Raw genomic sequence first — 13,916 nt, 5'->3', positions numbered from 1 at the left:
CAGTTTTTTAGAAATCGCGAAACAATTTTCAACCAGAGCTTTAGAGCTTTTTGTGAAATGATCTTAGAAATTCTGAAAATAACTGTAAAATTCTATCAAATTATTTATATGCTTGTGAAATCTATTGGATACAAAGAAATTAGCTGTCGAAATAAAAATTATGTAATTCCAAACAGGTTATAATAAAATCAGTGGGAAAGCTTCAACAAAAGTTTTAGCTTTCTGTGTAATGATTATTCAATTCCATAAAATTAGATACATATATTGTTGCTTTAGTAGTCAAAATATATAACTCTAGGTTTTTTAAGAAATCGGGTGAAAACTTCAACAATAGCTTTAGAGCTTTTTGTTAAATTTTATTTGTAGTAATAAAATAGGAGTCAAATTCTATCAAATTATTCATATTCTAACCCATATATTTTCTGACTACATTTAACTGTATACTTCCACTCTATTTTTAACCCTTTCTTCCCATCCACTGTTATTTCCAACTTACCCGAGTATATAAATCATAAAAAGTTAGTGACTTCGGCATGTCAACAAACGCATTTCATCGTAACTTTTCGGGTACATTAGCACATATTCAACGCAGACAATATCATGTCGAATGATATTTCCGAAGGCAGACACGAAATGAGCTCGCGGTAAAGTTTAACCTCAACAAATCAAGTGTAACCGAGCGCCGTGCACATTAATAAGTTGTAGCTAACAAATTGATACAAGTCAAGTCATTGTGACTGTCAAACATTTTCAAGCTATGCATAAATTTTCAATGAAAATAGAAACAACATTAACAACAACAAGTAAAAGTCATGTAGAACTTGTAACGAAACGTAATAGAATGCAAATACAACAAAAATGCGCACGCATTGCTGGAATATATGAAATAAATAAATATAGAATATAGTTTGAGTCCAAAGAAGGTAGCAAAAGTGAGGGTTGTCAGTTCAGACAGCAAAGGGTTAAACACCTACATTCAGTCAACATGATTTGTGAATTATTGTAGCACGCATTTAGGCGCGCAAACAAATTGCCGCTGAGTGCTTACACAAATGCGTGAAAAGTGGAGAACATAAAAAATAACAACAACAAAAGCAATAAGACTATAAGTCTAGTAGTAATAAAAACCACCAATAATGGGGTTAAAGCCAGCATATTCATAGCAAAACTCAAGACAGCTGTGTCTTCCAATATTTGTTGTTGTTGCTTTTGTTATTGTATTTCTAACTGTAAATACGCACCCGCTGCGTTGTTAAGCATATTTTGTCACGCATTGGCCACAGCATAAAATAACAATAAATTTTAGGAAGCATTAGCATCCACTTTTGACTTCGAGCTATACTCTGGGTAAAGGGTGTACGGAAGGGTGTAATGAACGCGCTGAAAGGGTTAAGTCAATTAATAATGCGTTATTTATTTATTTACATATTTTTAAGTTGTTGAGTGTCGTTGGTTACTTATAGCAAATAAACAAAATCATAAAATTGAAAACATTGAGAATTGGTGACAGCTGTCGATAGGAGAAAAATTTTCGATTTTTGTTGTAATATCTTAATTTTTTTATTGGAGCACGTTTTAGGAGTAGAGTACAATGAGATTATAATGGGAATATGAAATATAAACATCTAAATCGGCCAAGTAGTTAGTCTGGTATGAAAATTCACCTAAAAACGTTTGTTTAAGACATTAATGACATTTTAAGAGTTAAAGTCGGTGCCACGCCCACTTTTCGATTATTTAAAGCTTCATATATCCGAATATTCCTTGGATCCGGTATACTAAATATGATTTGTATAGCTTAATTAACTAGGAAAAGACGAAATATTCCCTGTCATCAAACAAACAGTCAGCGCATTCACACTTTGGCTCCCACTTCACTGTTGATGGTCACAACTTTGAAGTTGTAGATAATTTCGTCTATCTTGGGACCAGTAGTAACAGCCTTGAAATTCACTCACCCTTGCCAACAGGTGCTACTTTATACTGAGTAGTCAATTGAAAAGTAAAGCCCTCTCTCGACGAACAAATACCAAACTCTATAAGTTCCTCAACATTCCTGTCCTGCTTTATAGTGCAGAAGCGTAGACGATGTCAACATTCGATGAGATGGCACTAGGAGTTTTCGAGAGAAAGGTTTTGCGGAAGATTTATGGCTCATTAAATATTGGCAATGGCGAATACCGCAGACGATGGAACGATGAGCTTTATGAGTTATTCAAAGACAGTGGCTACGCTTGGTTGGTCATGTTGTTCGAATGGACGAAAGCGCTCCAGCTTTGAAAGTGTTCCGCTGAACGAGGAACCCTTGGAAGCCGAGGAAGATCTCCACTTCGTTGGAAAGACCAGGTGGAGAAGGTTCAGGCTTCACTTTTTATTACCAATTGAGAAGAAGAAGCTTTATAGGTCACAGAGTTGAAGTTATTAGTATTTTTTTCGAATAACGGGGTTTCGTGGTCGTGGTAATGGTCCATTTACTCCTTCTGATCGTTATACAGTTTCCTGAAATATATATCCGTGAATTAAGAAGAATAGTTTTTATGGGGTGTTCATGTTTACGACGATATAGTACAACTACCCGAAAGCTTGGCTTTCTGGAAGCATTGAGGATGTCGGGTCTGTTAGTAAATATTTTCAACGAATTATTGATATGAGTTATTCGAAGACAGTGGCTACGCTTGGTTGGCCATGTTGTTCGAATGGATCAAAGCGCTCCAGCTGTGAAAGTGTTCGATGCAGTACCCGCTGCCCGAGGAAACCATGGAAGCCGAGGAAGAGGAAGACCTCCACTCCGTTGGAAAGACTAGGTAGAGAAGGACATGGCTTCACTTTTTATTATCAATTGAGAAGAAGAAGCTTACGTGGTTACAGAGTTGAACTTCTTATTATTATTTTTTTTCGAATAACGGGGTTTCGTGGGGTGGTAATGGTCCATTTACTACATTTTTCATCTATCTATCTGGGAATTAAGAAAAATATTTTTTATGGAGTGTTCATGTTTACGAGGATAAAGTACAACTACCCGAAATCATGGCTTTCTGGAAGCATTGAGGATGTCGAGTCTGATAGTAAATATTTTCAACGGATTGTTGATAAGATTGAGTTTGTTTCGAGTTTGTCTTAGAGTTTTTTCAGGAACCTGATATCCTATAATATTTGCAATTGTAGGCATTATTTATTGAGGAGTTTGTTTAGGTTAAAATATATTTACTGCATATTTAGTACTAGAGAGCTTATGACGGTGGCGCCCTGACAAGCCGGTCTGACGTTTAAAAATCAGAAACTTTGCTTAGAGAACCTCAAAGCCTTCCTCCTTAGATTTGTAAAATGCTACATCTCATGATATAATGAATGATCTCAAGTGCAAAGACGTGGTAATGTGAGCTTCGGCTCTTGTGAAGAGTGTTAATATTCTTTACAACTCCTAATGATGAGTCGCTCTCAGATTTTTTAAACAATTTTCGAATAGTTTAATGGGCCTTGAGCAGTGAAGATAGGTAAGTCTTTCCAACAACTCTTACAAAATATGAGACAATTTTTTAAAAAAGGTATGGTGTTGCCAGGCAGACATTTTTTTTCGTTTTTTAGACAAAATTAATTTGAATATTAAAAAATCTAAAATTATATATAAAGAAAAAATAAAATTTTGTGGTGTTGCCAGATGGAAATTGTTATGGTTTATTTTTTTAACAGGTTTTATTGAAAAGTTTATAAAATATTAAAAATAAATAATTATCCCACAAAAACAAAGAATTAAAAAAAAATAATAATAATTTAAGCGTATTGCCAGATGAAATTTTTTCATAATTTTTTCGGATAAATAATATATATTTTTTATTAAATATTAACAAAAAAAGAAAAACAAATTCATTAAATTATTTTTTTAATTATTTCAAATACCCGTTTTATAAGCTGTTTTGTTATAATCTCATTTCTATTTCCTAGGCAAAATTAATTCATATAATCAATAAGAAAAAGTAACAAATCCACTCTAAACGACAACAAAATTAAATGCACTTCACATAGTACTAAAATTGCCTGCATCCCCACTATGTAGTAAGTAGCCTTTTCCTTGGTCCTTTAGTCCTCACACCCTACCCTTTGTCACTTCATTGCACATCCCTTCGTAATTACCACTACACATATCACATTTATTTTCCCTTTTTTGTTGCTTTTGTCTTCGGTTTGTTTTGATAACTTTATCAACTAAAGTGCATTCGCATATCCACTAAATAGCCTAACCCTCAACTTCCGCACGCTCCCTTCATCCACTCTACACACTGCACTCTCATGCAATAAATTGTTTATAATTTTTGAAATTGACAGCCGCAGACAATCGCAACACATTGACATTGCATAGATATCAGAAGCCGAAAATCGATGAGTTCCCAATACACGCGTGCGATTATCAATGCCACCCCCAATGAATTAATGAAAGTTAGCCACATTTATAGCGCTGGCACATGTGTCACATGCTGCATGCCACAACGGCAACATCAGTTACACCAGTAATAGCAGTAGTGTGTAGTAGCGCTAACGGTCAGTTGCAGTATGCAGGGGTCAGCCACTGACCTGACTGCCCCTGTGTGACCAGAGCACACGCTGTCTCGCGTTGTTGCAATTTGTCACAGCCCAAAAAAATTTAGTGTCAATTGCAAGTTCACCCTGTAACTTTTGTTAGTTTATTGTTGTTATGCGATTTTTATAGCTGTTACAACAACTGATGCTAATCAAACATTTATAGCTGGTAGTTGAGTGTTGCAGTAGTTTTTGGGAGTGTGGGTCAAATAAATTAGATAGAGATGTCAATGATTCTGCGAAATTATGGTACTAAGAAGTCAAAATAAGCAAATATATATTTTAAATATGCCGAAATTTCAGTTTTTGCTGCTTATTGCTTTCATTTAAAGCAGAGAGCTTAATTATTCTAAGGAAAAAATATTATTATTCGAAGAAGCGCTTCATATTCAATGGAAACTAACAATTTTGCTATATTCATGCGCAAAATGTAAAATTTTCAACAGAAATATTTGCTTACAAGCTAAAACCACGTCTTTTAGTTGAAAAGTATAACTGTTTCGTGAAAAATATACTCTAAAATGTTACTTATGTGCTAATTCGATACTTTAGCATATTTTCCGTTTGTGGAACATAAGTGGATCGTATGTGGAACTTGAAAAATTTTAGTGAAAATATTTAATACAAAAGTTTTTTCATAGCTGGAAGCTTAAATCGCGAAAATTGCTTGTGGATTGCATGTGGAACGTAATTTTTAAGCATGCAATTTTAAATAATTTGTAATGCTAGACACTTTGCTGTCTCAAATTTCACGTTTATTGTAAAAATTCGTATGTTTTTGCATATTTTTTCGTTCAAATAGCTGTTTATCGCTTATTTTTTCTGCAAATACTTACTTGTTGCTTGTTTTTTTTTTCATTCCACCATTTTTACAAAGCAAAATACTGTTTTATATTTGTTTTTAATTAATTAATGCTTCATGTAGAAGTGTCTTTATTACTAATCAATATGCATTTATATATATTTTTATATATTGTATGTATAAATTTAATTGTAACTATGTACATTACTGTGTGAAATTTATATATTTTTATATATGTATGTGTTTATATGCAATTAAATTAGTATTTATTAATATATTTTTTTATTTATATATATATATATATAGATTTTACTTTTTTTAAATTTAATTCACTGTGTTTCTGTTTGTTGCTTGCTTGCTTAATTTAGTCAAAGGATTAGTGGGTCTTTATGCATTTTTACACTAATGAATTTATTTATTTTTATTTTTTTTTAATATACATATATAAATTTTATAGGAATTTATAAATATATATGTATGTATGTACTATATATACTATATACTTGTGATTTTTATATATACTACATTTATTTTTAGTGTTTTCTATAGTTTAAAGGGTGGTTAATTTCACATACTCGTATTTAAGCTATTGCTGAGAAATTGTTTTTACTACATTTATTTTTCTTTTTTTTTTTAATTTTTCTTAATTTATTTTACATTCAGCATTTTTCCTGAATTGCTGTGTTATTTCTTATACATTTTATTATTTTTTTTTTATAAATTACTGTGTGTTTTTTAGAAAGCGATTTTCATACTTTTTTATTTTAAATTATTTCAATTTTTTTCGGTTGTCAACACTAAAATTTTTAGGGTTTTTTATTACCTTTTTATGCAATTTTTTCTTGCACACCGAAATTTTTTAACAGCGTAAAATAAACAAATGTGTAATTTTTAATTAATATTTCAGTGCATTAATTAACTATAATTAATATTGCTTTCCCATTTTGTTTTAATATTTTTATTATTTTTGTATTAATTTGCTGCACTTTACTGCTAAAAAAGTGTTGTTGTTTATTTTTTATATATTTTTTAAACTTAATTTAACATTTTTAACTAGAAAAAAAATCATTTAAAAACATTATTACATGTAAGTGAGGAACATATTGAACTGTTACAAAAACAAATTATTATCATTAAAAAATTTTAAACTAAATAATACAAGCCGTTATGCCTATTAGTTTTGTTCTTATTTTGCAGAAAAAAATTATACATTTTTACAATGTCTTATGTTAAATTATAATACTCTGAGCGTGAAATGTTGTACGCCACGCACTCACCTAAAGCTACTAGGCATATCTGAGGGGCAAGTCACTTACATTTGCGGCTAAAGAGAAGGTTTTTTAACGATATTTTTCACAGTGCATGTGTGGAACAATTAGGAAATAATATTAGTGAAAGCATATTTAGTCAAATTATTGTTACGTAAATTTTTATTTAGAAAAAAACTAATTTTTAGTAGTAGTATGCATAAGTTTTGTTAGAAAAAAATTATATTTTTTTTTACACTGAAAGTAACTCTTTGGTTTGAGAACTTAAGAAGTTAACTAAATTTAAAACGTAAAAGTGAACAAAAAATCAAAATTATTTTAGTTATATAATGCTAAAACTATTTAAATAACTATGCGTGAATGAATACTTGCAAGTATTGTTGCGGGTATAGGAGAAATGCGTCAGTTAAATAAAAAAAACGCGAAAAGGTTTCACAACAGCGTAGCAGCAAAAATAAAGTGTGGAACTCAAGTGGATCATATGTGGAACATATGTGGAACTTGAATATTTTACACTGCGCTTGTTGCATAACAACAAATGATACCCACTCCAGCAAGAAAAACGTTAAATTTGTGTGGAAGTTATGTGGAATTTATGTGGAACGTAAGCTGAAAGGCTAAAATTTTATTTTTATTTAACTAACGCATTTTTGCACGAAAATACTACTTTTTTTAATAAACATTTGTGTGTGGATCATATGTGGAACATAGTTGCAAACAATTAGATAAACGCTTTTAGGCTTATTTGTTACACTACTTATGCTAAATATACATACGTACTTAATATTATATACATACGAGACAAGTAAATGTGCATTGGCGGTAGAGGCATAGACTGAGACTACACACCAGCATTAGCCTGCTAGCCTAACAAGCAATTGACATATTTTTGTCGCAGTGTTATATGTTGACTGCCGCCATTTCGTTAGCTGCATTGCCACCGCGTACACATGCGCGTAAGCTCTCTGGTTGTAAGCCCACTAAAGCAACAGGAAAACCTGCTCTTGCGGTCACACATCGTCGAGATCGATAACGGACGAACGGTCGTTATCGTCTCGATCAAATAAATGTCACTGATCCACCTGGGTTGGTGTCTTGCGTTGCAGCTCCTCCAAAGCGCCGCTAACCAACGCGCCAATACCAATACCCATACCAACACCACTGCTGCCGCTACCATTGTGTTGCACTTCCAGTCCGTTGACCATTTTCTCGATACTCTTCAGCTCTGAGGGTGAATTCTGACGCTTCAATAGCGATGGTGGCGTCGTTGGCGACATAGATATAGGACGCGTAGGTGGCGAGTTGGATGAGGCACGTGGACGTGGACTGGAGCTCAAACTGCGCGGTCCATTCTCTATACTGCTACCGGGTCCGCTGCTACCGGGCCCCAGCGCAGAGGCATCACCAGCGCCTGCTGGGCCACCGCGATTCGCATTCGAACCAGGCGTAACAGCATCAAAGGCAGAACCCAAACTGCCAGGCAAGCTGTACGGCGAGAAACGATGACCCTTGAGTCCCTGCAACGGTGAGACGGGCGTATGTCCTGAGTAGTGTCCGAATAAGGCGGGATGTTGTGCGGCCAGCGCCAATTGCGCATTGAACAGCAAGCCCGGATTGAGACTGGCCGGATTCATGGCGGCGGCCGCTGCTGCCGGATTATGTAGCAGCCCCAGATGTGGTGGCGGATAGAGGCCATGTGGATAGAGGTAAGGCAACAGATGTGGCGACGGGTGTATCGGTGGACCGACCGAAATATTCGGTGAAGGATATGCACCAGCAGCATTCAAACCACCGGCAGCGCCCTCTTTCGGACTACCCGACGAGGTGGGCCGGAATGCGCCACCCGTACTGCCACCCACACTCTCCGAACAGCTCGAATCACTGCCATCACGTTCGACATCGTCCGATTGTAGGCGACGACGTAGAGCTTCTTCGTTCGCATGATCGCCGGCACCGGCCAAATGGTTGAACCAGGCTGCAAGGGCTTTAAATTGGTTAGAAAAATGGAATAGATTAAATTAAATAAATAAAAACGAATGCATGAAAGAGCAAATAAATGTGGTGAGCTGAAGCGTGCGACATGTTGGCGTGCGCTACAAACTCAAAATATGGATCAAGCTATCTTCTCTCCATATATCTACGTAATAAACTTTTATTTAGACCTACCGGATTGCTGATGCGCATGCATCTGTTGCAACGAATGACTCAAAGGCAATAGTGGGCTCTGCGGCGGTCCGACCACATCCAATAGTTTATCCTCGTCGTCCCCCTGATTGTCGTGTAACGCCGCATGTGGATGCAAGTGATGCGGTGGCCGACCGGTGTGTCCCAAATGCAGTGGCGCACGTGAGCTGCTGACATGTGTCGGATTGAGTTTGTCCGAATCGGACCCGCGATTCGACATGAGGGCTTGCCTGTAACAACAGTTGGTAGAATGGCAAAAGACTAATTAGAATATCCAAGTACAAGTTGATTAGTTAAGTATAAATATAATTATAGTGTCAAAAAAGATTTGGTAAACTTAGAACTAGCGGTTATAAGAGTTTAAGATCCTAGGATACTTGAAGTAGTGTCTCTTTACTAATGGACTAAATTTGTTGTTCAAAAGATAACCGCTCGAGCATCGAATATTTCTCGTCGGCATCGTGGTTTTCGTTTAAAACGAGTCAGATGTGAAGAAACGAGTTAGAAGAAGGTCCAGTTCGAGTTCTGGGCATTCTTATTTACTGATCCCTTTTGAATTACACAATTCTGAGAACTGTTTTGTGATAACATATTCTTGAGGCTTTTGAAATGTTTGTTTTAGAGAGAGAGAGATCTCGAAAATTCTTAATAGAACTTGTGCACTAACAGATAGTTTAAAGGAAATTTCTTTATAGGCTTTATTGTGTTTGGTCTCTTTCTCTGGAGATCTGCTGCTTAGAAAGCGGAAACTTATGGAATGTCGGAAACATATTTTATGAAGTATGATATTTTGTCTCTCAAGAGAGAAACACACAAAATCCAATCTTTTAAGAGAGCAAAAGACACAGAAAGATACGTAGATATAGAGCGATAGAGACACTGTACCTCAAATGTAGAGAGAGGGGCACAGAGAGATAGATAAAGTGTAACACAGAAAGATTGGTGGCGAGATTTAGTCACATAGAAAACTAGATAGAGATATAGAGAGAAAGGTGGATATAGAGATACAGTTAGATAAAGTTAGAAAGATGGAGGGTTGGAAAGACACAATATAATAAAAAGACTTAGATATAGGTAGAAAGGCAGATAGAGAGAAAGAGTGGTTTAGAAAGATAGGTAAAGAGGGAAAGAGGGGAAACATTCTGGGATATTAAAGCAATGAGACTCGGAAAATTAGTTTCGAAAAAGAGAAAGTGATCAGGAATATAGAGAATGAGAGGGAGAGGGAGAGATCAGAAAGATAGAGCGGTAGAGAGACTCAGAAAGATAGTTGGAAAAAGAGAAACTCCGAAAGATATATAGACAGAGAGAAAATGTAAATATAAATAGAGAGAGAGATACTTAGAAGATACGCTCAAATAAATAGTTAGAAAACTAAAAATAGAGTCTCAAACAGTTAGATGGATGGAATCAGATACGATAGAGAGAAAAATAGACTTACATAGAAGAGATTCTTATTTAGATAGAGAGAATGAGCGAGATAGATAGGAAAAATCAGAGACTGAGAGCAATAGTTAGAAATAGGGAGATATAGGAAGGTATATAAATAGAGAGAGGGATTCGGAAGGATGAATAGAGAGAGGGAGAGAGATACAGAAAGTTCGATAGAGAGAAAAGACGAGAAAGTTTCCTAAAAAGACTATTCCTATAGTTTTTAAATCTCTCTTTTCACCTGCTAGTATCATAAGTTCCTTCTAATTGGAGTAGATATTCTCCTCCCACAAATTTAGGTCCACACCATTCACACCTGCACTTCCCAAAACAATCCACACCATCTATAATCGCCCCAAAGAGTACTTGCTCCCAGTAATTAGCTGGCATTACAACAAATCAAAAATAATCGGCTAAAACACAATCAAAATGCTGCTGGAAACACTTAAGCTGGCAGCTTATAAGTCACTGACACCAGTGTGTCACAAAAGTATGCGTACAATGGGACTTAAGTGGGTGGCATTATTTGTGTATTGTTTAGATTGAGATGAAATGAAAGTGGATGCGGCTTGAAAGCAAGGCTGATTTTGGTCTCTATGAAGGTATATGTTTGTAGCTATCTATATATAATATTTATATATTTCGTTATTTCTGATTTGAGTGTGTCTACTGTGTGAAAAGTATGCAACCCTTTATTGCTAGTGTATATTTTCATACTTAGTTATGACAAATTTTTCCAAAGGGTGCGATACTTTGACAAATATGCGTGCGGAGGCTTTGTAGAAGGCTTTGATTTCAGTTTTCGTTTGTTTTTGTTGCGTTGAATAGCACTTCAGGCACGCTATGCTTCGTGCTTGCTGTATGTATAAGGCAAATAAGACGCATTAAGGACATTAGTAATCAAGGATAAACGTTACAAATGCGTACAATAAGGGCAATTTGAAGTAACATGCGGCGATTAGAAGCACACACGCACTTATAAATAAATATCGCATGCGATAAATAATACAGAAATTGGTGCAAATTCATTAGTGTGCCGAAAATCCTGAAGGGAATGCTGCGAATTCGATAGGCAGCATGCTTAGGGTGGCTGCAAAAACACAGTTACAACAATAATAACAAAAAAAATTATTTTGTTGTTGTTGTATCTCTCATATATTACTGTTAATGCGTTGCATATTATTGTTATTGCTTTAAATTGCTAGCAGTGTTGCCATTGCTACGCCGTAACCCTTCAGCGGAGTGTAATTCTTTTCCATTCTCACACTCATATTACTTATGAAAATATTTGAGATTTCTAACCGTCTAACAACGGGTGACAAATAATTGCTCGAAAAATGCTTGCGTTAATTTGTTGCGGCTTTGCGGTTTGGAAGTCGTCTACAGTCGACGGTATGCGAATGAGGGCATTAAAATCATGCCAGGAAACGGCGTTAATGAAGTGTTTGCAAATGAAAGGGTTGTGGAGTAACAAAAGTCAGTCAGTGTTGGGCAGTTGGGGAAAACGCTTAGAATGTGTGGAGATTTTAAATATTTGAAGTTCTTCACTTTTGTGATATTAATTGTTTTTCGCTTATAATTAATTGAAATAATTGCGTGGCTTAGTAGTTGAAAGGGAGAGATTTTGTGATTTAATTGTTTCAAATATTTATATTTTTTTTAAGTAGAAAATAAATTTTAATTAATTTTTAAATTTTAATTTTGAATTAATTTTTGTAATTTTTCTGTTATTTTTTCGAGTATTTTTTATATTTACTTTTTTATTTTATTAATACTAAAAATATTTTAGTTAATTTTTTAACTTCTAAAAATTTAAAAAATTTATTTAGGAAATATTCTTCGAATTTTTTCCGATTTTCAAAACTTTTTCTGCCACTATCTATCATATTTTTTACTGAGTTAGTATTAAGAAACTTTATAACCACAAATATTATGAAAACTAGTCACAAAATACACAATCGGAGCACTCTAGACAGACAATAGCTCGGCGCTGAGTACAATTTAACGTCAGTCGGCCACATTCGATTGACTCCACTGCAGTTTAATGCAACAAAATGAATTATTTTGTGCAAAAAAATGACACAAAAATAATTAAATGAATTAAAGGCTTCAGTAAACAAACCAGAAAAGAGCGTGAAAACCACGAAAAAAACTCAGTAGAGTGCCGCCTGCAACGCAATTAAGGAAACGCTAATTGGTGGCATTTAAAATTTCCGCTTGCCGCGTGGAGAAAGTTGCAAAATGCCACTTACAGTTGCGCCAGAAAACCTTTGTAACTGTATGTGTGTTCAAGAGTGTCTTTGTGTGTGTAAGAGTGTCTTTGTATGCGCGAAATCGCAACTGTCAGGCGACAAATGCAGCATCAGCCGGAAAATAGCGAGCAAAGCGAGGCAAACTATAAAGACGCGCGCAAAGCAAAGCGACGCGCCAAAGGAGTAAAGGAGTAAACAGTGCGAGGTAGGGAAGAAGGCAGCGGACAAAAGAAAAGCCACCGAGCGATAAAAATGCATTTCAACTGACGCCCGCGAGCTATTTACTATACCGAGACGATGCTGGGAAGCGGTGTGATTAAAGCCAACAAAAGAATTGCAGTGTATGGAGAGAGAGAGAGAGAGAGAGAGGAGGGCGATAAACAGCGGTTGGGCGTGTGTGTGGCAAGTAGCGCGTTCGCAAATTGGCTGCATAAACAACAATGTATGCTCGCCGATAAGGAAAAACAAAAAAACAGCGTTTGTGCGCAAATGTTACGGGCATGCTGCGCGGCAAAGCGTTTTTCGCGAACTTCAAATTTTTTTTTTTTATTTTAAAAAGCGTGGTAATTGAAATGTTGCAAAAGTAGTGTTGGTCTATTATAGGCGAAAGGGTGTGCAGCGCAAACAAAAGCACGGCAAACAATCATTTAAATGTGATGCCAACAACACACAGGGGGCGCCGCTCGGGTAGTGTGTGAATTTTCTTAGACAAGCGCATATGTTTTCAATATTTGCATTTCAGTTTGTGGTGAATGAAAAGTTTCATTATGAAAAATTTATTTTTGAAAAATTTAAATTTTCATGATTTAATTATTTTTTTTTTTTATTATAAAATTTCCACTATTTTTTCATAATTGTATTTTTTATTTTAAGCTTTAGTTTTATATAAAATTTAGAATTATTTAAAAATATTTAATCAAAATAAAAAAAAAATTAACTAAAATTTAAAAACTTAAAAAATGTAAAAATAAAATTTTGATAAAAAATTTTAGCATTTTTTTGTTATTTTTTTAATTGTTATTTTTTTAAATTTCGAAACCTAAATTTTTTTTTGTATTAAAAATTTAATTTTAATATATTTATATTTTTATTTCTGTTGAACCTCAAATATTTTTTTATATTTTTAATTCTCTTCATTTAATGTTTTAAAATATTCGTTATGAAATGAGCTGTACTTTTTAAGCATTTATTAAAACAATTTCTTAAATTTTTTTTTCTTTATTTAATTACATTTTAAATTTTATTTAAATATTTTTTTTATTTATTTTATAATTCCAAATTCTTTGTTTTCTTCCACTATAAAATTATATTTTATATAATTTTCTTTATTTTTTTAAATCTTTTTAATAATTTTCAATATTTTTTAAAACAATTTTTATAATTTTTTTTTTAATTTTTTTAATA

General features: G+C 34.3%; 2 protein-coding genes across 7 annotated transcripts in view; one reads left to right on the top strand and one right to left on the bottom strand.

Moving 5' to 3' along the window:
- Positions 1 to 13,916, top strand: part of LOC128922326 (uncharacterized) — a 323,101-nt gene that overhangs the window by 154,918 nt on the left and 154,267 nt on the right. The window lies entirely within an intron of this gene.
- LOC105218490 (optomotor-blind protein) overlaps positions 5,918 to 13,916 on the bottom strand; it is a 243,750-nt gene continuing 235,751 nt past the window's right edge. For 3 of the 4 annotated variants that reach the window (XM_054232391.1, XM_054232393.1, XM_054232392.1), the window contains 2 exons: positions 8,812 to 9,068; positions 5,918 to 8,629 (listed from right to left, as the gene is read on the bottom strand). In XM_054232391.1, coding sequence (XP_054088366.1) covers positions 7,716 to 8,629; positions 8,812 to 9,068 — 1,171 coding nt within the window. In that variant the 3' untranslated portion in view covers positions 5,918 to 7,715. The remainder of the gene's footprint in view (positions 8,630 to 8,811; positions 9,069 to 13,916) is intronic. The other variant, XM_054232394.1, reaches the window with a different exon arrangement.

This window comes from Zeugodacus cucurbitae, chromosome 5, assembly GCF_028554725.1.
Source record: "Zeugodacus cucurbitae isolate PBARC_wt_2022May chromosome 5, idZeuCucr1.2, whole genome shotgun sequence".
NCBI lineage: Eukaryota > Metazoa > Arthropoda > Insecta > Diptera > Tephritidae > Zeugodacus > Zeugodacus cucurbitae.
The sequence above is the reverse complement of the archived record's forward strand: the minus strand, read 5'-3'. Positions and strand labels throughout refer to the sequence as shown.